The sequence below is a fragment of the Macrotis lagotis genome, chromosome 8 (assembly GCF_037893015.1).
Source record: "Macrotis lagotis isolate mMagLag1 chromosome 8, bilby.v1.9.chrom.fasta, whole genome shotgun sequence".
NCBI lineage: Eukaryota > Metazoa > Chordata > Mammalia > Peramelemorphia > Peramelidae > Macrotis > Macrotis lagotis.
Window position 1 is genome coordinate 100,237,571 of NC_133665.1, and position 26,236 is coordinate 100,263,806.

At 38.9% G+C, this 26,236-nt stretch overlaps 1 protein-coding gene across 1 annotated transcript in view; it reads left to right on the top strand.

Annotated features, from left to right (window-relative positions):
* Positions 1 to 26,236, top strand: part of CCDC12 (coiled-coil domain containing 12) — a 182,951-nt gene that overhangs the window by 42,524 nt on the left and 114,191 nt on the right. Inside the window, exon 2 of the mRNA XM_074197754.1 lies at positions 15,435 to 15,505. Within this exon, the coding sequence (XP_074053855.1) occupies positions 15,435 to 15,505 (71 nt within the window). The remainder of the gene's footprint in view (positions 1 to 15,434; positions 15,506 to 26,236) is intronic.

Here is a 26,236-nt window from a genome sequence, read left to right on the forward strand (position 1 = left end):
TCCTGACTCCAGGGCTGGTGCTTTATCCACTATGTCACCTAGCTGCCCCATCCCGCCTGGTTTCTGATAGAACAATAGTGTTCCATGACATACATACACCATAGTTTGTGAAGCCATTTCCCCAATGAGGGACATTTATTTAATTTCCAATTCTTTGCCACCACAGACAGGGCTGCTATCCTTTTTCATTATCTCTTCAGGGTATAGACCTAGTAGTGGTATTGCTGGATCAAAGAATATGCACATTTTTGTTGCCCTTTGGGCATAGTTTCAGACTGCTCTCCAGAAAGGTTGAATGAGTTCACAGCTCCTCAACTATGTATTAGTGTCCCAGATTTCCCACATCCCTTTTAGCATTGACCATTGTCCTTTCTGGTCATATTGGCCAGTCTGAGAGGTGTGAGGTGGTTTAATTTGCATTTCTCTAAAAAGTAATAGATCTCAGATTTTTTTTTTTTATAAATTCTAATTATTGTTTTGAGAACAGGAAGTAAATAACTGCTTTAGGAATTTGAGATTAGGATTTGTATTTTTGTTTCACAGCTTAAAATACTGATTAGGAATAATGGAGTGTTCTTAAAAAAATGATAATAAAAATGGAGACTTTCAAACCAATCAAAAGTACTTGAAATTGAAAGAAATAAAGTTTGTGGGGTAGAGAGCTGCCTATAGAAATACTTACCAGACTAGACATAGAGAATAGCTATCAGGAAGGAAGGAGAATAGCAGTAAAGTTATGCAGAAATTTGCAAGAGGAAAAAAAAATCTTAAGAAATGAACTCAACAGTAAAATCCATGACTTTAGATATCTGCACACACATTGTAAGGGTAACAAGCAAAGTGAATTTGTGATCCTGACTCAGAGGCATATTTATTTGACTTTATTGATGATAAAATGGGATGGGAGCCATGACTGAATATGGCACTTAACTACCTGCAACCAAAAAACTGAAACCAAAAAAATTGTTTTTTTCTTGTTGAGACCAAAGGGGGGAGTATTGGTAGGAAATGAAAGTACATGTGCATGCATGTATGCGTGTAGTATTCTAGATTCTGCCCTTTTATACTTTTATTAATTTATGAGACATACTGCAACTGTCTTCATCTTTCTATTACTCAGGAACCCAGTTGTGTTTTTCTTTCCAGATCTGATAAGCAGGAAAGCATTCATCTAGCATGGGTCCTTAGTTCAGAAGAAAATGGTACTGTATTTTCTTCAGACTCTATGTGTTGCTGTATGATGATTTTCAAAAATTCATGCTTGTTTACTCTCGGAAGACAGGTATCTTTATCCTGGTTAGTGCTTTGCAGATCAATTAAGTATTGATAGGATGAATTGTAAAATTATGAATCTATACTTCCTAAACTCTTGAGTTGGGTTTGGTTTTTAAACAGAATTGCCCCTGGTGGATGGCAATTATGAGACAACTATTGGAGAGTCTCAGTGCCCTAACCCTGCCAAAAGGCAGCTGTCAGGATATGATTCTTGTTTTGTTATTATGAGATTAAATGAGCATTTTTGAAACCAGAGCAGAGGGAAATGGCTTTTATTTAAAATTCTATCTAGGAGAATTTTTAACACTTCCAAGGACATACTATATATGTTGACTTAAACTTTGACTTTTCTTCTCAAGGAGAGCCATTATCAGTCTCTATAAAACCAAACTTGTTAAAAGAGCATAAGTGAAAATAGAATCGGATTCTATAAGCCAGTAAGCTTGACTTATATTCCTGACATGCTGATTGTCATTGTCTCTGGTGAATATCTAGAAAAAGAATCTGTGAGAGAGCCAGCATTTCTTCATCAAGAACAAGCTGGGCTATGTTAACCTTATTTCCTTTGTTGACAAGACTGCTTAGCCTGGTAGGTTAGGGGAATTCTATATACAGTTTAGTGGATGGAGTGCTGACTTGGAGTCAGGAAGACTAATATTGAGTTCAAAACTAGCCTCTTATGGAACACTTATGGGATCCTGAGCAAGTCACTTAGCTCTGCCTCAGTTTCTTCATCTGTAAAATGAGCTGGAGAAGGAAATGGCAAGCCAGGAATATCCCAAATGGGGTTACAAAGTCCTTCATTACCAAATTCTTTTGATGCTTGTTTTAAAAACTATATGGCTGTCACTTTAAAATGGGTACTACTTCTCATATCATAGAACCTACTGCCTCAAGTTTAGCTAGACAAAATAAAATAACACTTTGATCATGTGTGTCATTTTGTTTCATTCCATACCTGGAGCCTGCTTACAGGGAAAAGGGTCTGCTTTACCTGAATTTCTCTGAAGGTATCAGTAGTAGCCACTGTGTCAGTCATTGTTCTATTGTCTTTTAATATTATTATTACTAGATTTTAGTGAAGTTTTTATTGAATATATTTTGCTGTTCTTTGGACATGTAGAGAGAGATGAGTTAAGTATAATGTTGTTAGATTTGGAATTTGTTTGGTGGCTGGACCCAGTGAGCAGTCATCATTGAAGTGATGTCATCTTGGAATGATGTCATGAGTTCTCTAGGATTCTGATGGCTGGCCCTGTGTTTAATGTTTTTATTAGTAGATTGATAAAGTATTGAATGTTTCTTGGGTTCCAGGTACTGTCCTAAGCATTGGGACTACAAATACAAGCCAAGGAGACAGCCTCTTTTTTTTCAGAGTTTATCTTATAATAGGGGAAGGCATAAAGGGGAGAAAAGAAGTCCCCAAGTTGAGTTACTAGTGAAAAAAAGAGGAAAGGGTAGGTGTCTTCTCCTGAAATAGTGATCAACCAGGAGAACTGTGCCCCAGGATGGGAAAAGGAAGGGCTGACTGATGAGAGTGTGGAAACCTGGATTAAGGCACAAATGACATGCTGATCACATTTGTAGATGAGACAACTGGAAGGATAAGAGTCATGATTAAAAAAGGCTTGAATGTGCAGTCTAATCAAATAACAATGCAATCTAGTAGGAACAAATGTCAGGTTTTATACTTGACTTCAAAAATTTGACTTCACAAATCTAAGATTGGGTAGGTACAACTGGTCAGCAGTTCCTTTGGAAAAGATGAGGGTTTGGTGACCTGCAAGCTCACTATGAGTTAACAGTGTGCATTGGCATCCCTGAAAACTAATATGACCTTAAGCTGGCTTCTGAAGGACATAGTGTCCAATGATAAAGAGCTGATAGTTCTGCTGTGTTCTGCCTTTGCTTAGATTAGATCTACAGTATTCTAGTGAGTTCTGGGCATTTTGTTTTAGAAAAATCATTGGTATAATAGAAAATGTCCAGAGGATAGTGACCAGGAGATGATGACCTTGAGTTTATGCCATATGAGGACTGGTTGAAAAAACTGTCAATGTTTAACCTGGAGAAGAGAAGACTCAGAGGAAACATTCTAGTTGCCTTCTATTAGCCAAAGAACTGTCTTGTGTTCTTGAATATGGTAGAAATTTCAGAGAGGCACATTTAGACATGAAATGGGCTGTTCCTGATAGGGTAGTGAGCTCCCTCTTATTAAAGAGTTTGAAGTGGAGACTGATTGACCACTGACTTGGAACATCATAGTTGTGATTTGTTTTTAGGAATGAGATAGCAATCAAGCCCCTTCCAATTTGGAAAGAATACCATTGTCTCTGTCCTGGAGATCTGTACCATGTGATTAGGTAGTCAAGGCTTGTATAGGAAGACAAATAACAGCAGGCTTAGTTATAAAAGAGTATTTTATATATTAAGTGCTTAAGTAATACGCTTGAACTGAAATTTGTCCTTAGTTTTTGAAGAAGACCATGACATCAGGGACGTCATGCCATAACAAGCAGGTTAATTGGATTTGAATGAGGGGATGCTATGCCAAGTCACCAGCCTCATTTTCTCTTCTGCAGCCATCTGGGTCCCATGGCCAGATAATGGAAATGGCCCTGGATCTGAGGGTTAAATGACTTGTCCAGAGTCACCCAGCTAGTAAGTGTCAAGTGTTTGAGACAGATTCGAACTCCTGTTCACCTGATTTCAAGGACTCTAGCTACTGTACCACCTACCTACCTGAATGCATGAACTACTGGTTTGTAGCAACCTATGACTTCTGGTTATATGGGAGAAGAGGTTAAAATTTGAGATTATTAGAAATAGTATAATTGAGGATAGTAGTTGTAACATAAGTTCTTTGTGTCCTTTTTTTAACCTCGTTCAAATCATAGTAAAATAAATATGAAATTTTTTGTTTTACTGGGCCAAACTTTATTGTTTGCATTTTGGCAATTTCATTTGGAAACAGTTCTGTTGCTGTGAGGTTAGATGAAGAAAACTAGATTCAGAATCAATTTTCTTCACATAATTTAAAACATGAGAATTCAGAATTTTCATGAGTTCTTCATTTCATGAGACAAATTCTATGAAATACTTCATGGAATAACCCTTGGCAATGGATCCTGTTAAGGAATGAAAGCTTTAGTCCTGCTGCTGACAGACCAGTGAAGCACTCTGTATTATATTAGTTTGTGTTCTGCTTCAATGTAAGTATCAAAACTACTTTTTTTATTACAAAAAAAAGTTGATGGTCAAAACTTCTCAATAGTTCTAGTGTATTCCCCCAATTAGTTGAACTTAAGAAATTGAATAAAATATTCCTTGTTCCTGGTGTCTGTATACTCAGAGACTACATACACTGGCATTTTGATTAAATTGCCCAGAAAAGTTCATCAGTATTGTATGTCAATATCATGATGGCGTGCATTCCCAGGCTCTGGATGGTGAACGATGCTCTTGAGATTTCCCAGTCACCAGTGGAGTAAAACAAGGATGTGTCTTTGCTCCCATACTTTTTAGCATGATGTTTTCAGCCATATTATTAAATGCCTTCACTGAGGATGAACATGGCTTCAAGATCAGCTGCTGCACTGATGGCAAATTCTTTAACTTGAAAAGGCTACAAGCCAATACCAAAGTGGAGGGAGTGTTGGTGCATGGTCTTCTATTTGTGCATGATTGTATGCCCAATGCAGCCTCTGAAGCTGATGTGCATCAAAGTAGGGATTGATTCTCTGCTGCTTATGCAATTTCTTTTTTTTTAGCTTTTTGCAAAGCAGTGGGGTTAAGTGGCTTGCCCAAGGCCACACAGCTAGGTAATTATTAAGTGTCTGAGGATTTGAACTTAGGTACTCCTAACTCCAGGGCCAGTGCCTCTATCCGCTGTGCCACCTAGCCACCCCTTGAAGTTTTGAGTACAGTGGACAAGTTCACTTCCCTTGGCAGTATCCTTTCCAAGGGGATACACATAATTAATGAGATTGACACTTGCATTGCTAGAGCTAGCTCACTATTTGGGAGACTGTGAAAGAAAGTGTGGTAGAGAAGAGGTATGAGACTGATTACCAAACTGAAGGTCTACAGAGCCATTTTGCTGACCTCATTGCCAAATGCCTGTGAAGCCTGGACAGTCTACCAGCACCATGTCAAGAATCTGAATCATTTCCATTTAAATTATCTTAGGAAGATTCTGAAGATCACTTGACAGGAGAAGGTACCAGATACTGAGGTCCTTTCCCAAGTTAAACTGCCTGGCATTCTAACATTACTATAGAGAAGGCAATTAAGATGGACTGGGCACGTTGTTAGAATGCCAGAAATATGCTTGCCAAAAAAACCTATTTTATGGAGAACTCACACAGGGATAAGCCCTCACAAGGGGATCAGAATAAGTGATACCAAGACACCCTGAAGGTCTCATTGAAGAACTTCAGAATTGATTGTACAACATGGGAGACACTGGCATAGGACCGCCCAACATGGCATGCCCTCATCAGTGAGGGTGCTGCATTTTATGAGGAAGGCAGAATTGGAATGACTCAAAGGAAACATGATATCCATAAGTTAGGGAAGCCATCCCAGGTATTCACATAGAGTATTTATGCCCAACTTGTGGTAGAGCATTCGGAGCTCAATTGGTCTGAAGAGCTACAATCCAGGCACACTGTAATTGGTCACAAACATAGTGATGTTGTTTTGGTCTTCTTCAATAACAAAGGACAAGAACCAACCAGTGATTAAATTTTTAACTCCTCTTGGGGACAGCTAGGTGGCATAGTAAATAGAGCACTGGCCCTGTAGTCTGGAGAACTTGAGTTCAAATTCGGCCTCAGGCACTTAATAATTACCTAGCAGTGTGGCCTTGGACGAGTCACTTAACTACATTGCCTTGTCAAAAAAAACCCTAACTTTTTAACTCCTTCTTCAGAGTATCAACTGTAGCTTTTCTTTTTCTTTTATCCACTGAACACTTAAGTATAAAGCTACGCATGTAATAGGCATTTTATAAAAGAAAATAAGAGTCATTAGGCAGCTAGGTGGTGCAGTGGATAGAGCACTGACCCTGGAATCAGGAGGACCTGAGTTCAAATCTAGCCCCAGATAACTTAATAATTGCCTAGCTGTGTGGCCTTGGGCAAGTCACTTAAACTCATTGCCTTAAATAAATAAAATTAAAAAAAAGAAAGTAAGGGTCATAGACTGGGCTTAAATGAATCTTAGAGATTATATATTCTAATCTTCCAATTTTATATATAATAAGCCTGCTGGGTCCTAGGGACCTGAGTTTCGTCTCTTACTAAGAGTCCTAAACTTTGAACTCATTTAGTCTGAGTTCAGTCCTAGGAGAGCTTGATGCTACATGGAACAAATAAAATTTTATCCCTTATTGTGGAATTAGTACACCTCTATCCCAGAATATAAATCTGAGGAAATGTCCTGTTTTTTAAAAAAATCAGTTTTATTTATTTTCATATGAGCAATTTCTACCTCTCTACTTTCTCCTTTATACATTGGAAAAACAAGAAATGACAAAATCTTTTATATATATGTATAGTCAAGTAAAACATTTTCTTTGGGGAAATATCTTAAATAAAATTTAGAAATGGTTCATGTTTCTAGGGTCTACCCAAAAGGGATGAATAGGTTTCCCTCCAGGAAAATATTGAGTGTATTTAGTAGATCATATATAGTACATCTAATTATTTCCTCCATTATAGAAAGAATTAAAACATGGTTGCACACACTTGTAATTTCCTTCTACTGGAGGAGGCTGGTGTATCCCTTGACTTTAGGAGTTCTTTTCTGAACTGTTAAGGCTAAAGACAATCAAGTGCCTGTATTAAGTCTGGTAGTCCTATCTAATGAAATAACAATGCTAATCAGGGAGCTCAGAGCCATCAGACCACCAAGGTGTGAAATTGGTTGACCCAGGTAGATGCCTATCAGCATCAGGGTCTAGCACCTAAGGATTTCTATACTTCAAACTGGGGAGAGACATGGAGCCCAAATTGCTCCAAAAAAACTCAAACCCCAAACAATCCCAACCATCTTTCCCCCCCAGACTCATAGATGCATATCAACAAAGACTTAAAACATGAAACAATAATACATGATTCCTAAAACATTAATTATTTTGACTTTTGTATCTTCCAACAGATAATTAACAAGCTTTTATTAAAAGTCTACTGTAGGGGCGGAGCCAAGATGGCAGTGTGAGGGCAGGAATTCCTCAAACTCTTCCTCAAAAACCTGTAAAAGCCATACAGTTATGATTCTAACCAAATTCTAGAGGGACAGAACCTACAGAAAAACTCGAGTAAAACAATTTAGCAGTCTAAGCCAACTTGGTAGATCCATGGAAAGGTCTGTTCTACTGGGACTGGGAGATGGAAAAAGCTGTAGCCTGGTTGTGTAGAGAAAATCAGCTCCAGTCTTCCAGGAACAGCCCACTGGGTACCTGGATCCCTAGGGGGCCATGGTTTCCAGGCCTCTTGGCCCAGGGGATCACTGGGTGGGTTTGGAGGGTTGGGAGTGAGCATGGAGCCCAGGCCAGTGCAGGCCTCAGGGTAGCTGCAGGAATCTGCAGAGCCAACAGTTGCTTCCAGAGTGCCTCAACCCATAGATGATAAGTGTATGAGGAGAGACTGCCGAGATCTCTAGGCTATCCCCAGGGTAGACTCATTGTTTTGCCCATACTCAGATCCAGCTTACAGTCTGGGGCTCCATATTATCATAGAAAAGCAGGGACCCTCCTCACAGCTCTAGGGCGGGGCAGGGGGTGCTTGTGGTCATCCACAGCCCAGAGCACAGGCTAAGAGAACAGTCAGAGGCTCTCATAAGACCTTGAAGCAATTAAGGTTCTCAAAAGCTTTGGAAGTGTGATAAATCAGTTATAGGCTGAAGAAATGAGCAAACAACAGAAAAAGAACCTGACCATAGAGAATTACTTTGGTCCCATGAAGGATCAAAATATACACTCAGAAGATGACAAAGTCAAAGTTTCTGTATCCAAACCTCTAAGAGAAATAGGAATTGGTCTCAGGCTGTAGAAGAGCTCAAAAAAACCAAAAAACTTGGAAAAGCAAGTAAGTGAGGTAGAGGAAAAATTGGAAAGAGAAATGAGAGTGATACAGGAAAATCATGAAAACCAAGTCAGCTGGTGAAGGAGAAGCAAAAAAATACTGAAGAAAATAACATGTTAAAAACCAGTCCAGGTCAAATGGAGAAAGCAGTCCAAAAGGCAAATGAGGAGAAGAATGTATTAAGAAGCAGGATTGAACAGTTGGAAAAGGGGAAAGAAAAGCTCTCTGTAGAAAATAACTTCTTCAGATGTAGAATTGATGCTAAGGGAAACTGATGACTTTGTGTGAAATCAAGAAACAATAAAAGAATTCCAAAAGAATGAAAAACTAGAAGAAAATGTGAAATATCTCATTGGAAAAACAGCTGACCTGGAAAACATACAGGAGAGACAATATAAAAATTATTGGGTTACCTGAAAATCATGTTCAGGAAAAGAGCCTGGATTTTAATCCACCATAATTGCTGTGAGATCCTAGAAGTAGAGGATAAAATAGAAATCGAGGGAATCTACCCATCACCTCCTGAAAGAGTTACCCCCCCAAAACCTCCCAGGAATATTACAGTCAAATTCTGGAACTCCAAGTCAAAGAAAAAATACTACAAGTAGCCAGAAAGAAACAATTCAAATATTGTTGTGCTACAGTCAGAATAACACAAGATTTAGCAATTGTCTATATCAAGGCCTCATAGGTCTTGGAATATGATATTCTGGAAAGCAAAAGAGCTTGTATTACAACTGAGAATCAACTCCCCAACAAAACAGAACATTTTCTTTCAGTGGAAAAGGTAGATAGATTTTTAGTGAAGTGAGAAATTTTCAGACTTTCCTGTTGAAATGACCAGAACTGAGCAGAAAGTTTAATCTCCACGTACAGGACTCAGGTGAAGCATAGAGAGGGTGGTTGGGAAGGACTAATTATGAGGGATTTAGTGATGTTGAATTGCATGTATTCCTGCATAGGAAGAAGATACTGATAACTCATATGAACCTTCTCATTTATAAGAGCACTTAGAGCATATATAGACAAGGCACAGGAGGGAGCTGACTAATGATATAAAATAAAGATGAAGTTAGTATGTGATAAAGGAAAGTTCTGGGAGAAAGAGAAAGGAGAGATAGGATGGGCTAAGATAATTCACATAAAAGAATCAAGAAAAAGATTTTACAATGGAATGTAATGGGGGGAGGCAAGGGGGAATGAGTGAGCCTTCATTCTTATCAGATGTGGCTCAGAAGAAATAACATACTCAATAGGGTATAGAAATCTATCTTGCCCTAGAGGAAAAATGAGAGGAAAGGCATGGGAGAAAGGGGACAGGGGGAGGGTGGAGGGTGGGAGTAGGTGATAGAAGAGAGGGTAATCAGATACAGCACACTTCTGAGGAGGTACAGGGTAGAAGGAGAGAGAATAGAATAAATTGGAGTGGGGAGGAATAGAATTGAAGATAATACAGCTAACAACAGCAAAAATACTGAAGCAATGTCTCTGATGGAATTATGATAAAGAATGCAGCCCATCCTAGAGACAGAGCCCATGGTATCTGAATACTGACTGAAGAATACCTAACCCTCTCACTTCATTTCTCTTGAGTTTCCTCTATCTTTTTGAGGAGGAGGTAGGTTTATGTTTAATTTTTTTTTTTTTAGGTTTTTGCAAGGCAAATGGGGTTAAGTGGCTTGCCCAAGGCCACATAGCTAGGTAATTATTAAGTGTCTGAGACCGGATTTGAACCCAGGTACTCCTGACTCCAGGGCCGGATGCTTTATCCACTGTGCCACCTAGCTGCCCCTTATGTTTACTTTCAAAACAAGATTATTATAATAATGTGAAAATCAATAAATCATTAAAGTTTTTAAAAAAGTCTACTGTATGCCAACATTGTCTGAACACCAGAAATAGTCTATTGGCTATCTACTCCTTTGAAAAGTGTTAGAGTGAACTAGTTATCTGAAACTTCAAAATAACTCTAGACTTCTCTGGTCTATGAGGTAGCCATTGATGTTGGGCATGTCCATCTTAGGGCCATCCTTTGGTTATCTATGCTCAGTGAAAGAAGCACTAAGTAGAAAAGGCAAGCTAGGAGTTTGCAATTAGGTCTCAGGTTCACCCAAATGAATTTGTGGTTTTCTGTCATATAGGAACAGCTACCAGAGCTTGGGGATGGGGAGTCAGAGAGCTGTCCAACTTCCATGCCCTACCTTCAGAAGAGAGGAAAAAAGGAAGCAGAAATTAATTCCTCTCCCTTTAAAATCTGAGTGGGCAGTTCTTGAATGTTCAGTGGCTAGTCCTCTTTACAGTGCCACATCCCTGAGGGTCAAGAGGCACTTGAGGCCAATCAGAGCATTTGGTTTTGAATGCCCTTTAGGAAAAGATATACCTAGCAGAAGGGGCTAAGGCACATGCTCAGATCTCTAGGGGATGTACTTCAACCTGGCAGGTGATTGCGTGAGTGTGAAAAGGGGGAGGTGCTGGTTTATCTCTATTAAATAGAGAGGAGCAAACAGACCCAGAGAAGAAAAGTGTGTGGGATAAAAATCCACTTAAAAAATGTAGATACTCCTCTAAGCAAAAAGGAAAGTTTATTTTAGCTTTTCTCAAGAAGAGGGCACCCTCAAGTGTCACAAAGGTAGTGAAGATCAAGGAGCTGCCCTGAGGTCACAGTCAAGCAAGATTATATGACCTAGCACAGTTCTCCCCTCCCTAGCCCCCTCTCTTCCAACCTGATTGGTTAAGGTTTTCAGAGTTAAAATCTTTTTTTAAATTTATTTTTATTAAAGATATTATCTGAATTTTACAATTTCCCCCCCGCACTGAAAGCAATCTGTCAGTCTTTACTTTGTTTCCATGTTGTACCTTGAACCAAATTGGGTGTGATGAGAGAGAAATCATATCCTTAAAGAAGAGACTAGAAGTCTAAGTGCTAACAAGATCAGACAATAAGGTATCTGGTTTTTTCCTAAATTAAAGGGAATAGGCCTTGAACTTTGTTCAAATTCCACATCTCCTTATCTGGATACAGGTGGCACTCTCCTTTGCAGACAGCCCAGAATTGTTCCCGATTGTTGCACTGATGGAATGAAGGAGTCCTTAAAGGTTGATCATCATTCCCATGTTGCTGTTAGGGTGTACAGTGTTTTTCTGGTTCTGCTCATCTCACTCAGCATCAGTTCATGCAAATCCCTCCAGGCTTCCCTGAAATCCCATCCCTACTGGTTTTAATAGAACAATGGTGTTCCATGACATACATAGACCACAGTTTGCTAAGCCATTCCACAATTGAAGGACATTTACTTGATTTCCAATTCTTTGCCACCACAAACAGGGCTGCTATAAATATTTTTATACAAGTGATGTTTTTACCCTTTTTCATTGATCTCTTCAGGGTACAGACCCAGTAGTGGTATTGCTGGGTCAAAGGGTATGCACATTTTTGTTGCCTTTTGGGTGTAGTTCCAAATAGCTCTCCAGAAGGGTTGGATGAGTTCACAGCTCCACCAACAGTGTAATAGTGTCCCAGTTTTTCCCACATCCCTTCCAACAATGATCATTATCCTTCCTGGTCATATTGGCCAATCTGAGAGGTGTGAGTTGGTACCTCAGAAAAGCTTCAATTCGCATTTCTCTAATAATTAATGATTTAGAGCATTTTTCATATGGCTATGGATTGCTTTGATCTCATCTGTAAATTGCCTTTGCATATCCTTTGACCATTTGTCAATTGGGGAATGGCTTTTTGTTTTAAAAATATGACTAAGTTCTCTGTATATTTTAGAAATGAATCCTTTGTCAGAATCATTAGTTGTAAAGATTGTTTTCCAATTTACTACATTTCTTTTGATCTTGGTTACATTGGTTTTATCTGTGCAAAAGCTTTTTAATTTAATATAATCGAAATCATCTAATTGGGTTTTGGTGATGTTCTCCAACTCTTCCTTAGTTATAAACTGCTCCCCTTTCCAAAGATCTGACAGGTAAACTAGTCCTTCATCTTCTCATTTGCTTATGGCATTGTTTCTTATGTCTAAATCCTGTAACCATTTGTATCTTATCTTGGTAAAGGGTTTTAGGTGTTGGTCTAATCTAAGTTTCTGGGGGTGGCTAGGTGGTGTAGTGGATAAAGCACCAGCCTTGGAGTCAGGAGTACCTGGGTTCAAATTGACCTCAGACACTTAATGATTACCTAGCTGTGTGGCCTTGGGCAAGCCACTTAACCCCATTTGCCTTGCAAAACACAAAACAAAACCCTAATCTAAGTTTCTTCCATACTAACTTCCCAGCAGTTTTTATCAAAGAGGGTGTTTTTATCCCAATGGCTGGACTCTTTGGGTTTATCAAACAGCAGATTACTACAATCATCTCCTGCTTTTCCACCTAGTCTATTCCACTGGTCCACCACTCTATTTCTTAGCCAATACCAAACAGTTTTGATGACTGAGGCTTTATAATATAATTTTAGATCAGGTAGGGCCAAGCCACCTTCTTTTGCACTTTTATTCCTTAAGCTCCTGGCAATTCTTGACTTTTTTTCCTCCATATGAATTTACTTACAATTTTTTCTAACTCATTAATTTTTTGGAACTTTGATTGGTAGGGCACTAAACAGTTTAGTTTTGGTAGAATTGTCATTTTTATTATATTAGCTCTACCTATCCATGAGCAGTTGATATTTGCCCAGTTATTTAAATCTGATTTAATTTGTGTGAGAGGTTGTTTTATAATTGTTTTCAAAAAGATTCTGAGTCTGTCTTTGAAATGTCTCTTTCCAGGCCCTTCGATCCCTTAATGTTGATGCAGCCAGGTCCTGCTTGATCCTCACTGTGGCTCCTTGATATTTAAATTGTTTCTTTCTGGCTGCTTGCTGGATTTTCTCTTTTATCTGATACTTCTGGAATTTGGCCACAACATTTCTTGGTGTTTTCATTTTAAGATCTTTTTCTGGAGGGGATCGATGTATTCTTTCAATTAGTACTTTGCCCTCCGGTTCCATGATATCAGGGCAGTTTTCCATCACTAGATCTGTAATATTAAATCCAGGCTTTTTTTCTCTTCTATGTTTTCAAGAAGTCCTATAATTCTCAAGGTCCTCTGTTCTCAAGGTCAGTGGTTTTGTTGCTGAGGTATTTTACATTTTCTTCTATTTTTTAATTTTGTTTAACTGACTCTTGCTGTCTCATGGAGTCATTAGTTTCTGTAGACTCCATTCTTTTTTTTTTAGGGAGGAGTTTTCTTCATTAATCTTTTGCAACTCCTTTTCCAGTTTGTGAATTCTACTTTTGAAAGAACTTTCCATTTGACCAATTGAGATTTTGAGAGAATTATTTTCTTTTTGCATTTGCCCATTTTAAGATCTGAGAGAATTATTCTCATTTTGTATTTGTCCAATTGATGATGTGAGAGATTTATTCTCTTTTTGTAATTGTCCAATTGATGATCTGAGAGATTTAATTCTCATTTTGTATTTGTCCATTTGAGGATCTGAGAGATTTATTTTCCTTTTGTATTTGTCCAGTTGTACTTTCTAAGGATTTGTTCTTGTTGCAATGTATTAATTGTCTCTCCCAAATTTTCCAGTTGATTTTTAAGCTCCTTATTTCTTCAAGGAAGTCTTTCTGTGCTGAAGACCAGGTATTCTCCTCAGAGGTTCTAGGTGTTTTCTGAGTTAGGGTCTTTCCCTTCCAAGAATTTTTCTATGGCTCCACCTTTGTGCTAACCCTTCTTCATTTTGCTAAGACCTTGAGTTGGGGAGGGGCTGGTTCACAGGGGTTTGGGATCACTAGAGGCTTTACTCACTGAATGCAATTTCTCTGGCTGGCCAGTAGGAGGTGTTGGTTGCTTTCTCTGGAGTGTCTGTAACCTTGATTGAGGCTTTCTCCCTTTGCTTGAAGGGAGGAGTTGGAGCTATTGCATTCTTTTGCCTTCAATCAATGGTGCTCTTTACTCTGGCCTTGAGGTCATTCCTCAACTGGGCTGCTTCTTCTGCTCACACACCTGGGCCTGAGGCAGAAGTAGTTTGCATTTGTTTGTTAGGGAAGAGGTCTTAGCTGTAATGGGACTCAGAGTTAGTTCCTCTGACCAGAGGAGCCCAGGGATGGTGTCCACAGCTCTCCTGCACTGGAACTCTTCCCCCCAGCCCTGTTGGCAAGCTCCAGAGGTACAGACAGCACCAACACCAGTGCCTCTGCTCCCTAGTTGACTCAAGTCCCTGCCGTCTAGCCCCACTGCTGATCCAGCAGGTCTGGCACTCAGACTCCTGGCTCCAATTCAGCTGCTAATCTGGCTGATGGGGGCTGATCCTCCCTTGGAGCCCAGACTGGGCTGAGGGAGAGAAATCCTGAGGTAGATGTTCTTTCTCCTGGCTTTCCTTTCTGGGTTTTGTGGGTCGGATTTCTGTTAACAGGTTTAATTCATATGATAGATGGGGAAAGATCAGGAGACTTTGGAACTGTGCCTGTCTTCTCTCCGCCATCTTGGCTGGAAGTCCAGAGTTAAAATCTTTATGCGAAAAATCTCCCCAGCAACAAAGAGAAGAATAAAAGGTTTTCATAAACTATTACCTCACTGTCCAGATGATGATGGTATCAGAAGAGGATTTCTAATGACCTTCTGTTAAATGAATTATGTATGCAAGGCCTTCTAAGGGACTCTACTAGCACTTATCAAATAAGAAAAGACAGGCTACTGTTCTCACAGTCCATTATCAAACAGGTGGCTAACTAAGGACTGCAAGGTCTCTTCTGGAAGTATTCCACTGTGTCCCTCCCTAGCAGAATCGATGCAAGGTCTTTCTGGAAATAGTCCACTGTTTCACTCCCTAGCAGAATCAGGAGGGTGTCTGACTGGGGGGAATGCAAGACCTTTCCCTCTCCTAAGAATAGTCTAAGGGTAATTGTTTGAGAGGACTTCACTAAGAATATTAACTCTTAAGAGGGAATATTCCACTCAGAAGTGATTTGCCAAGTTGCAGAACCCTTCCCCACTTTGCTTGACAAAGAAATTACAGTAGTTACTAAATACTGAAAAGTGTTCCCACTTTCTCTCACATGTATGTTTTGATCACTTGCTTTGCAGAATAAGGAAGATGAGGAGGAACCAAAAAGTAAACATGCCAAAGAAGAGCAAGAAGGAGTTGAGAAACACAGGTAATAGATTTATTATTTTTTTTTTTTGTTTGCTGTTTGTGATAAATGATAATGCATGCTATATGGTGACTTTTTGCATAATTTGGGGCAAAGCATTCAGATGATTTAAATAATGTTATAACCTATTCAGTGTTCTCATTTTACTCCTTTCCACATGGAGTAGTCTGTATTGGACAGAGCTCTGGAATGGAAATCTGGAAGCCTGGGTTCCAGTTTTTGTTCTGCCATTAATGGCAGATGTGTGCTCTTGAGCAAATAACTTCATTTTTCTCAGTTTTAATATTCTGTCTTGGTAGAGGCAATGACAGTGACTTGAAGGATAGTACCTATTTAGAGGATTTGATTTTGCAGTCTTACTTGTTTTTTTCTAGACCTGACCCAATTTCTTCATGCACTGAGCTTCTGTGTGTGCCATGTTACGTGACTGATTGAACTTTTTAGTATCCCTTAGGCAAATTTTGCCTGTCTCTCCCCTATCTTAAAAATTTTTTGTGGAATCATATGAATTACAAAACACTTTGGCAAATGTAAAATTTGATACTCAGCACAAGTAGGGAGTTAACTAGGGAGTACAAATATTATTCTCCCCATTTTATAGATGATGAAACTATATATGATATTCTGTACTCTGTATAAAGGTCACGTAGCTACTTAATGACGGAACCTTTGTCTTTAGACTTTTTTCTTTTCCATTTCATAACTACTGCCTCTATGAATTAAGAAGAAGATATATATCTATATCTGTATAAGAATATTACTAAAGTTCAGCAGTTCTTCATTATGGAGAGATAGAGTTTGACTCAGCATAAGATAAATCTTCCAAACACAGCTTTCCAGAACTAGTACAAAGTGCTTTGGGAGTCACCATTTCCTCATATTATTAATAACAAAACTAAAAATATTGATATTTACATAGTGCTTTACAGTTTATAAAGTGTTTTATGTATATATAAATAATATGTGCTTATATAAACACAAATATACCATTCCTCCTCCCCCACTACATACATAAAAAAATCTCATTTACACACCCAATAATAATTAATTGAGTTTATCCTCCTTTTTTTTCACCAATGTATTTAATAGAAAGTGATGCTTAGAAAGGTTGCATATGATCCCACAGGTTCAGTGCTAAAGGCCAAATTTGTACCAAGGTCTTCTTATGTCTAAGTCCATCACTTGTAACATGTTATACCTCATTGTGAGGTTTTAGCTGGGATTCATGATTGTAGTCAGAATTAAATTAGGTGACTACCAGTCTTAAGTGTTAGAAGAGATTGCTGTCTCCTACAGAAATCAAGAATCCTGTTTTAAACTGATTGGAAATTGCTGTTGTTCATTTCTTTAAAGGTAAACACTTTAAGAATCAAATTTATTTTTGTGGTTTTACATTGTTCATTTTATTAAGGATCTGAAACATAATTTAATCTTTGGTTAATGATCCCGAGTCATTTTTGGGAGCATTAGTACAGGATCTTGAGTTCTTACTGAGGATTTTTTTTAAAACCTTAATCTAGAGTATTTTAGAGTTCAGAGGATCATCGTTTTCAAGTGGGAAGAAACCTTAGAGGTCACTGAACTCAACTCCTTATTTTACAGAGGAGAAATCTGATATAAAGAAAGGTCAAGTGATTTGCACAAGGTCAAATAGATACTAAGTGTCAGAGCTGGGGTTTGAATCCATATACCCTTACTCAAATCCAGTGCTATTTCCACTGTGCCTCCCAAAGATAAGAACTCTTGTTTCTGTTGTCAGTCATGGCTACCTCTAGAAGCCTCCTTTGTTAGCAACCATAGTCAATTTTTCTTTGCAATTTATTGCTTTTCAGTTTCTCTCCCTTGGAAAATTGGATAACCAAAGGTTTTTAAGATTGTGCCTAAAAATAGATAGAGACTTTTAAATGTAGGATCTCCAAGGGATCTTACTGTGAGTAATGTATGTATGTTTAATGCATGGGCTTTGCAGTACTGATGTTATATAGAAAGATCCTGAAAATATGGAGAAAGATTGTATCCTTTCTTGGGGAGTCCCATATTAATGGGACAAAAAAGTTTTTTGAGTGATCTTCTCATAAGATTCACACATAATCACATGGGTCAGGGCTGTCGAAAATGCAACCCATGGGTTATTTGTGGCTCCCTCTGCGTTTACTAGATGTTTTAGTAAATGGAGTCGAGCTCTCACTAAAATGGCAAATCAAAATATATTGTTTGTTGTTTCAGTAAAAACTTCTAAAAGTAAAGTTGGATAGCCCAAAGTCCTCAAAAATATTTTCCTAATGCTCACTGTGATGGTGGTAACGGGGTTCTTGAAGGCTGTACATCTAGAGTACAACCTTGGGCAGGTTCTGCTGTTCTGTAGAGAAAAGTCTTAAATGTTGTCCTGGCAGAAGACTGTCGTTTTGATTGACTGCAGCTAAATATGGAGAGGCTCATCACTGATAGGCAGTCCAATTATTTTTTTACCATGGCAACTCATGAAACAAAGAATCATACAAAAATAGTTTTTTAAGTCCTTTGCAGCCACCTTTCACTTCTGTGGTGACAGAGACAGTGGTGGAAAAGACCAAGGATACAAAGCATCAAGCCGTTGTTTTAGACTATTTATAAATATTTACTCAGCTCTTCATACTTGAAATGTGATATACTTTTCCAGTGACTTGGTAGATATACTACTGGAGGTAGTCATACTTCCTGGATTATAATCATAATCTATCTTGATATTCTCATTAAAAATGAAACTAGAAGAAAAAAAGATTGTTGCAGCTAAATTGAAGACTAGCATATTGGTTTTTCTTAGAGAGGCAACTAGATGGTAGAATTGTTTTCATTATGCTTCCAAGGGCACTGAAGACCATAATTTCATGGGACATTTGGTCATCTAGTATTTTGTTGTTTATGCTAAATATTTGAAGAGAAACCACTATGAAAATAACTTGAGCTTACCAAATGTACATCACAGAGGATCATGAGGTCAAGAAATTATATAAAGAACTTGAGAGGACCAAAGAAATCATGACATTTGATACTTCATGACATTAGTGTAAAAGAGAGAATAGCAAAAAAATTGATAGACAAATGTGATTTAGGATTAAAAATCCTTATAAAATAATTTGAAGGCAGTTTGAAAAGTCTCAGCATCATTAGATATGAAGGAAACCTCTTAAGGTTGGTTCATCCTTCTTGAGAATTTAGGAAAGATTGAGTGAAGCTAATATAATTGAAGTAGATTAGGGGTAATTTGACTTTCAAATTTTTTTTGTATATCTTCTGTTTTTTTTATCATAGCTTTTCCCCTTATATTTCTCCCTCACCCTCCCTGTGAACCATCCTGTATATCAAAATAGTATTTTTTTTTAATGAGCATAAAAAAAGGAAAAAGAAAGAAATTGGCCCAATTAATCATTACATTGAAAAAGCCTCCAAATATGTGCAATGTCTTAACACCTGTAGACCATTTGTTTTCATGAAGGAGTCCTCTCCTGTCATCTCAGATATATTCCTTTTTAGGTTTTTGCAAGGCAAATGGGGTTATTAAGTGGCTTGCCCAAGGCCATACATTTAGGTAATTATTAAGTGTCTGAGTTCGGATTTGAACTCAGGTACTCCTGACTCCAGGGCCGGTGCTCTATCCGCTGCGCCAGCTAACTTCCCAGATATATTCCTCTGAGTCATGCATTTAGAATATTGTTAGATTCACTTTTGATTTTTGTTGTGGGTATTCTTTCCATTTTTCTTTTTGTAGTTATTGTCCATAATGTTTTCTTGGCTCTGCTGACCTGAATTTATTCATTAGATTTTTCCATACCTCTATTTATCATATCCATAATTTCTTACATTCAAGTAATACTCTTAAACATTCTTATCCCAGTTTGTTTAGTTATTCCCCAAATGAGCATTTATTTTGTTTTTAATTCTTTTCTATCAGAAAAATGTTAAGTATCTTAATATGTATGGTATATAATGACATAACTTGGGATATAAGCCTGGCAAGGGAATCTCTTTTTTAAATGTTATTAGCTTAATTTCAAATTATTCTCCAAAAGCTTTATACCAATTCACAGCTCCATCGACAGTGTATTAGTATGCCTGTCATCCTACAACTTCTCCAACATTACTATTCATATGATTTCAAAGATCTCTAGAAGAAATTGCATAAATCTCTCTCACCTTTTCCCAGGTCCTTCCCACACTTTGTGTCTCCTTTGTGTTAACTTGATGTGGTATACAAATGATTGATCTTGTGAGATCAAAGCAATCAATACAATTTAATAGAGACCCATGGTATCATAAATATAGAAAGTAGCTTAGTCGTTTTCTTTCTCCTTTTGACATCTAGATAATTCTGGTATATACAGGAAAGACAAGTTATAACTCTACAAAGTCAAATTCTTTGAACTTCTGCAAGGGAACATTTGGTACTTGAATTGTACTTGATTAAAACAGCCTATCATTGGCTTACTTTCCCGATCCCTTTCAGCTCAAAATCTATGAACTGGTGATTCTTTGAGTTCTGCTTGTACTGGCTTCCACACTAACTAATGCCTTCTGCCTGGAAAGCACCTGCCCCAATTCCAGTACTTGGGAAAGTGTTATTAAAAATAGCCAGGGAGGGGCAGCTAGGTAGTGCTGGCCTTGTAGTGCTGGCTAGGTAGAGCACTGGCCTTGGAGTCAGGAGTACCTGAGTTCAAATCTGGCTTCAGACACTAAACACTTAATAATTACCTAACTGTGTGGCTTTGGGCAAGCCACTTAACCCCATTGCCTTGAAAAATCTAAAAAAAAAAATAGCCAGGGAACTTTTTTTACTACTTTTTTTACATTTTTTACTACATTTCTTTTGTTCTTGGTTACAGTGGTTTTATCTGTGCAAAAGCTTTTTAATTTAATGTGTTCAGAATTATTGAGTTTGTTTTTAATGATGTTCTCCATCTCTTCCTTGGTCATCAACTGCTTCCCTTTCCATAGATCTGAGAGGTAAACTTGATTTTGTACCCTTGATACCCTTGATCAAGGTACCCTTGATCTTCAAGTTTTCTTATAATATTGTTTTTTATGTCTAAATCCTGTATCCATTTTGATCTTATCTTGGTATAGGGTGTGTGGTGTTAGTTTAATCTAATTTTCTTCCATACTAACTTCCAATTTTCCTAACAGTTTTTTAATATTTATTCTCATTTTGTACAAATTTTTTTTTACATTAATAAAATATTCTTGTTTAAGAGTAAATAAAATACCCCCCCATAAATATAGACTTGCTTGAATGGTAAAGTAAAGGGGAGACAAAAAAATTAAAATTACAAAAATTAATAGTAATAATTGTAGGTATGGCCAGGTGGTGCAATGGATGGAGCACCAGCCCTGGAGCCACGAGCACCCAAGCCCACATCTGGCTCCGTAGACCCAAAAATCACCCAGCCATGTGACATGGAAGCCACCCAAACCCCACTGCCCTGCAAAAACCAAAAAAAAAAGAAAAAAAAAGACCTAAAATAAAATAGTAATAATAGTATGGGTGGCTGGGTGGTGGACAGAGCATTGGCCCTTGAGTCAGGAGCACCTGGATCCAAATCCGGCCTCAGACAACCAACAATCACCCTGCTATGCTGCCCCAGGAAAGCCACCCAGCCCCATTTGCCCTGCACCCCCCTCCCCCCAGTCTTTGTTCCAACACCAATAACTGTCGTGGGTGGATCACATTCTTTATGATAAGTCCATTGCAAAAGTTACTTCCATATTTTTCCACCATTGCCATTGCTGATCGCAACTCCCTCCTTCCGTATTTCTTCACTACCATGTACTATATTTTCTCTTTCCTTTCACTCTGACTCTGCTGTAGGGTCGCTGAGTGGCGCAGCAGACAGATCCCTGGTCCTGGGGCCAAGGAGGCCCCGAGCCACCCTACCACCCCTTAGGCCCAGCATCCACCTGGCCCTATGGTCCAGGACAGGCCATCCAATTCCAGCCCCTTGCAAGAACTAAAAAAGAAAATGTGTTATATCTGACCACTCTCCCCCCATGGTCCATCCTCTCCTCCATCACTCACATCCCCCCCTTCCCCCTGTCCGCCTTCTCTCCTTCTTACTCCAGATGTCTATACCCCATTGAGTATATATGCTGTTTCCTCTCCTAGCCACCTCTGATGAGAGCAAAGATTCCCTCATTCCCCCTTGCCTCCCCCTTCCATATCATTGCAATAGCTCATTGTAATAAAGAAAAATCTTGTTATATGAAATATCTTGACTTATTCCCCCTCTCCTTTTTCTTTCTCTCATTACATTTCCCTTTTTTTCTATTGACTCCATTTTTTACACCATATTTTATCTTCAAATTCAGCTTTCTCCTGTACTTCAACTATAAAAGCTCCTCTACCTGCTCTATTAACTGAGAAGGTTAATATAAGTATTATCAGTGTCATTTTTCTATGCAGCAATACATGCTGGTTCGTTTTTTGGGACCTCTTTCTCTGGGGCATCGGTGGATTCTCTCCATTTCTATTTTGCCCTCTGCTTCTAGAATATCAGGGCAATTTTCCTGTAGATAATTCTTTGAAAATGATGTCAAGGCTCTTTTCCTGATCATGACTTTCAGGTATTCCAATGATTTTTAAATTATCTTTCCTTAAGTCTGCTTTCCATATGAGTTGTTTTATCAGTGAGATATTTGACATTTTCTTCTAATTTTTCATTTTTTTTGGTTTTGGAGTATTGATTCCTGATTTCTGGTAAATTCATCAATCTCCCTGAGTTCTATTCTTTGTCTGAAGGATTTGTTCTCCTCAGAGAGTTTTCTTATCTCTTTTTCCATCTGGCCAATTTTGCTTTTTAAAGCATTCTTCTCCTCAATAACTTTTTGAACTGTTTTATCCATTTGACCTAAGCTGGTTTTTAGCATGCTATTTTCTTCAGCATTTTTTTTTGGATTTCCTTGACTAAGCTGCTGACTTCAGTGTCATGTTTTTCCTTCATTTCTCTCATGTCTTTTCCCAGTTTTTCTTCTAACTCCCTCATTTGATATTCAAAGCCTTTTTTTGAGCTCTGTCATAGCCTGATCCCAATTTCTGTTTTTCTTGGAGTTTTTAGATGCAGGAGCTTGTGTTTCCTCATCTTCAGACTGGGTATACTGATCCTTCTTGGGATCATAGATAATGTATTTCTCAAATGTCTTCCTCTTTTTTCTCTGCCTGCTCATTTTCCCAGCCTGGGCCTGGTTTTGGGGTGCTTCCTGAGCTTTTGTGACACTTCCACAAGGGTCTTAGTGTGTGAGGCTCTGTCCTCCCTCCTGGTCTTGAATGACCATATGCGCCCCCTTCTGCTGAGGTGGGGGGGGCCCTGCTGTTCTATGGGGGGTGGCTAGACTGCGATCAGGATCTGAATGTGGTTAGAGCCCCAAAATCCTGTTCCAGGGGCAGAGCTCAGCAGTCTCTCTTCACTCTTCACTCCCCTCCCTAGTTTCAATGGGTTAATGCCCTGGGGGCTCTTGCTTACTGGCTCCGCCTGCTTCTGTTTCCTGGATCTGGGCCCTGAGGGCTGGGCTGCAAGGTCCCCCGCTGTTCCCCCACTTTGTGCCTGGTGCTCCCCGGGGTGTAGCTCAGACTCCCCTGCTGCTGTGAGCTGCTGCTCCCAGCGCCCTGAGGCTGCCTCCGGGAGGCTGAAGTTCTTTTCGCTCTGGAGGGCCACCCCTCCAGCGGGCTGCCCCTCCGACCCCGGGGAGCAGAGCCTTTCTGCTCTTTTCCAAGTTACCTTGAGTAGGAGAACTGCCTCCCTGGGAACCTCTGTGGGTTCTGTCTGTTGAAAATTTAGTTAGAGTCCTTAGCTTATGAGTTTTATAAGAGAGCGCCTAAGACCCGATCCTTTCTTGTTTCCATCTTGGCTGTGTCCCCCCCCCCCCCAACAGTTTTTTATTGAAGAGTTTTTAATTCCAGTAGCGGGACTCTTTGTGTTTATCAAACAGCAGATTACTATAATCATTTCCTGCTATTGCACAGTAGTCTATTCTACTCATCCATGTCTCTATTTCTTAGCCAATGCCAGACAGTTTTGATGACTGATGCTTTATAATATAATTTTAGATCTGGTAAGGCTAAGCCACCTTGTTTTGCACTATTTTTCATTGAATCCCTGGAAATTCTTGATAAAGTTGCACTCTTTTTGTGAAGCTTTCCTTGGACTGTTTTTCAAAGACAAACTGATCACTTTTCCCCTCTGAATTCCATTATACTTACAATTAGTAAGTATATTAGAAAAATTAGTATTTGTTTTGCTTTCTGTATGTTAGTTTTGTCTTAATTAAATTGTAGGTTCTAAGAACTAAGTCATTTATTACTTTTCTGTCATTTGCCAACACACTCACAGTGGAAGGAAGCTAGTAGTTCTTGTTCTAACAACACTTGAGTGACTGTCTTTAGGAGGTGATGGAAGAGACACAGAGAGTATTAGATAAATTTTTTCCTCAAGATGGAGAAACTGTGGAAGTCTTCAAGGAGGAATTATTTGAACTCAGCTTTACAGGATGGGTAAGAATTCAATAGGTAGAGGGGATAGTGTGGCGAAAGGAACGGAAGTAAATCGTTGCATGTTTTGGAGAATCAGAAAAGTTGTGTTTGGTTGAATACTATATGACTAGAAGAGGAATAATAGCAATAAAGTTTTGCTAGATTGTAGAGCTTTGAATGCCAGTTGTTAAGAGTTTGAGTTGGAAGCAACTGAAGAGTTTTTTAAAAAGGAATGACATGACCTTATTTGTGATTTGAAAAATAATTATGGAATGATTGGAAGAAATCAATTCATTTCTGAGCCCTTCTAGAAGGGCTCATTAGTCTAATCCCCCCCCATCCCCACTCCCCCAATTTCCCTTTTTTCTTTAAGGGGGAGCATAAAGAGGGAATTGTCTTGGTCAGATTCACCTTGCTAGTTCTAAAGCTATTTATCTGCTTCTTTCTTATAATAATCATTCACTTATTTAAAGACTATTAAATAGTTCTCAGGGTTGTTTTTTGTCATCTCTAAGCTTGATATTTTCCAGCTATTTTTATCATCTTTTTCTCTCGAATCAACCCCTTAAATTATTTCATCCTGTGATAGATAAAGTGAATTTTGACTTGTACAGTCAGGGATTTACTTTTATGGCTCTGCCATGTTTATTCAGTCCAGTTCCATGATTACTTTTAATACAGTGTTATTAATGACTTTTGTTTCCACATTACATATATTTCGGTAGATTTTTTTATCCCCTTAGTAACCCTTCCTTTTTTTTTTTTTTTTTTTTTATTGCATAGCACTAAGCTTAAGTGAGTTGCCCATGGTCAAACATCTAGGTAATTAAGTGTCTGAGACTAGATTTGAATTCCTCCTGACTCTGGCCATTGCTCTATATACTGTGCCACCTAACTACCCTCCCTTTTATGAAAGAAAAGCCCTTCAATAAAACCAGTGACAATGACCACATTTAAGAAATGCATTCAGAGAGCGAAAGAACTTCAGCCTCCTGCCACACGGCTCACAGCAGCAGGGGAGTCTCCTGAGCTATACCCCCGGGGAGCACCAGGCACAAAGTAGGGGAACAGCAGGGGACCTCTGCCAGAGTGAGCACATGAAACCCAGCCCTCAGGGCACACAGCAAGCAACATGGTCTTTTGGTAGCCCAGATCCAGGAACAGAAGCAGGAGCCCCCAGGGCATGAGCCCATTGAACCTAGGGAGGGGAGTGAAGAGAGACTGCCTAGGTCTGTCCTCTGCCCCGGAACAGGACTCTGGGGCTCTGACCACATTCAGATCCTGATTGCAGTCTAGGCCCCCCCATAGAACAGCAGGGCCCCCCCCCCACCTCAGCCCCGTGGAAGAGTGGGACGCATATGGTTATTCACAGACCAGGAGGGAGGACAGAGCTTCACACACCGAAACCCTTGTGGGAGTGTCCCAAAAGCTCCGGAAGCACCCCAAAACCAGGCTGAGGCTGGGAAAATGAGCAAGCAGAGAAATAAGAGGAACACCACTGAAAAATAGTTCGCATATGAGCCCAAGAAGGATCAAAACACTCAGTCTGAAGATGAGGAAGCACAAGCTCCTGCATCTAAAGACTCCAATAAAAACAGAAATTGGGATCAGGCTACGACAGAGCTCAAAAAAGACTTTGAAAATCAAATGAAGGAGTTAGAAGAAAAACTGGGAAAAGAAATGAGAGAGATACAGGAAAAACGTGAAAATGAAGCAGCTTAGTCAAGGAAATCCAAAAAAATGCTTAAGAAAATAGAATGCTAAAAACCAGCTTAGGTCAAATGGATAAAAGCAAAAAAGTTATTGAGGAGAAGAATGCTTTAAAAAGCAAAATTGGCCAGATGGAAAAAGAGATAAGAAAACTTTCTGAGGAGAACAAATACTTCAGACAAAGAATAGAACTCAGGGAGATTGATCAATTTATGAGAAACCAGGATTTATTACTTCAAAACCAAAATAAATGAAAAATTAAAAGAAAATGTGAAACATCTCATTGAAAAAACAACTGATATGGAAAACAGACTTAGGAAAGATAATTTAAAAATTATTGGAATACCTGAAAGTCATGATCAGGAAAAGAGCCTTGACATCATTTTCAAAGAATTACTACAGGAAAATTGCCCTGATATTCTAGAAGCAGAGGGCAAAATAGAAATGGAGAGAATCCACAGATCCCCCCAAGAAAGAGATCCCCAAAAAAACTATCTCCCAAGTCAAAGAGAAAATATTACAAGCAG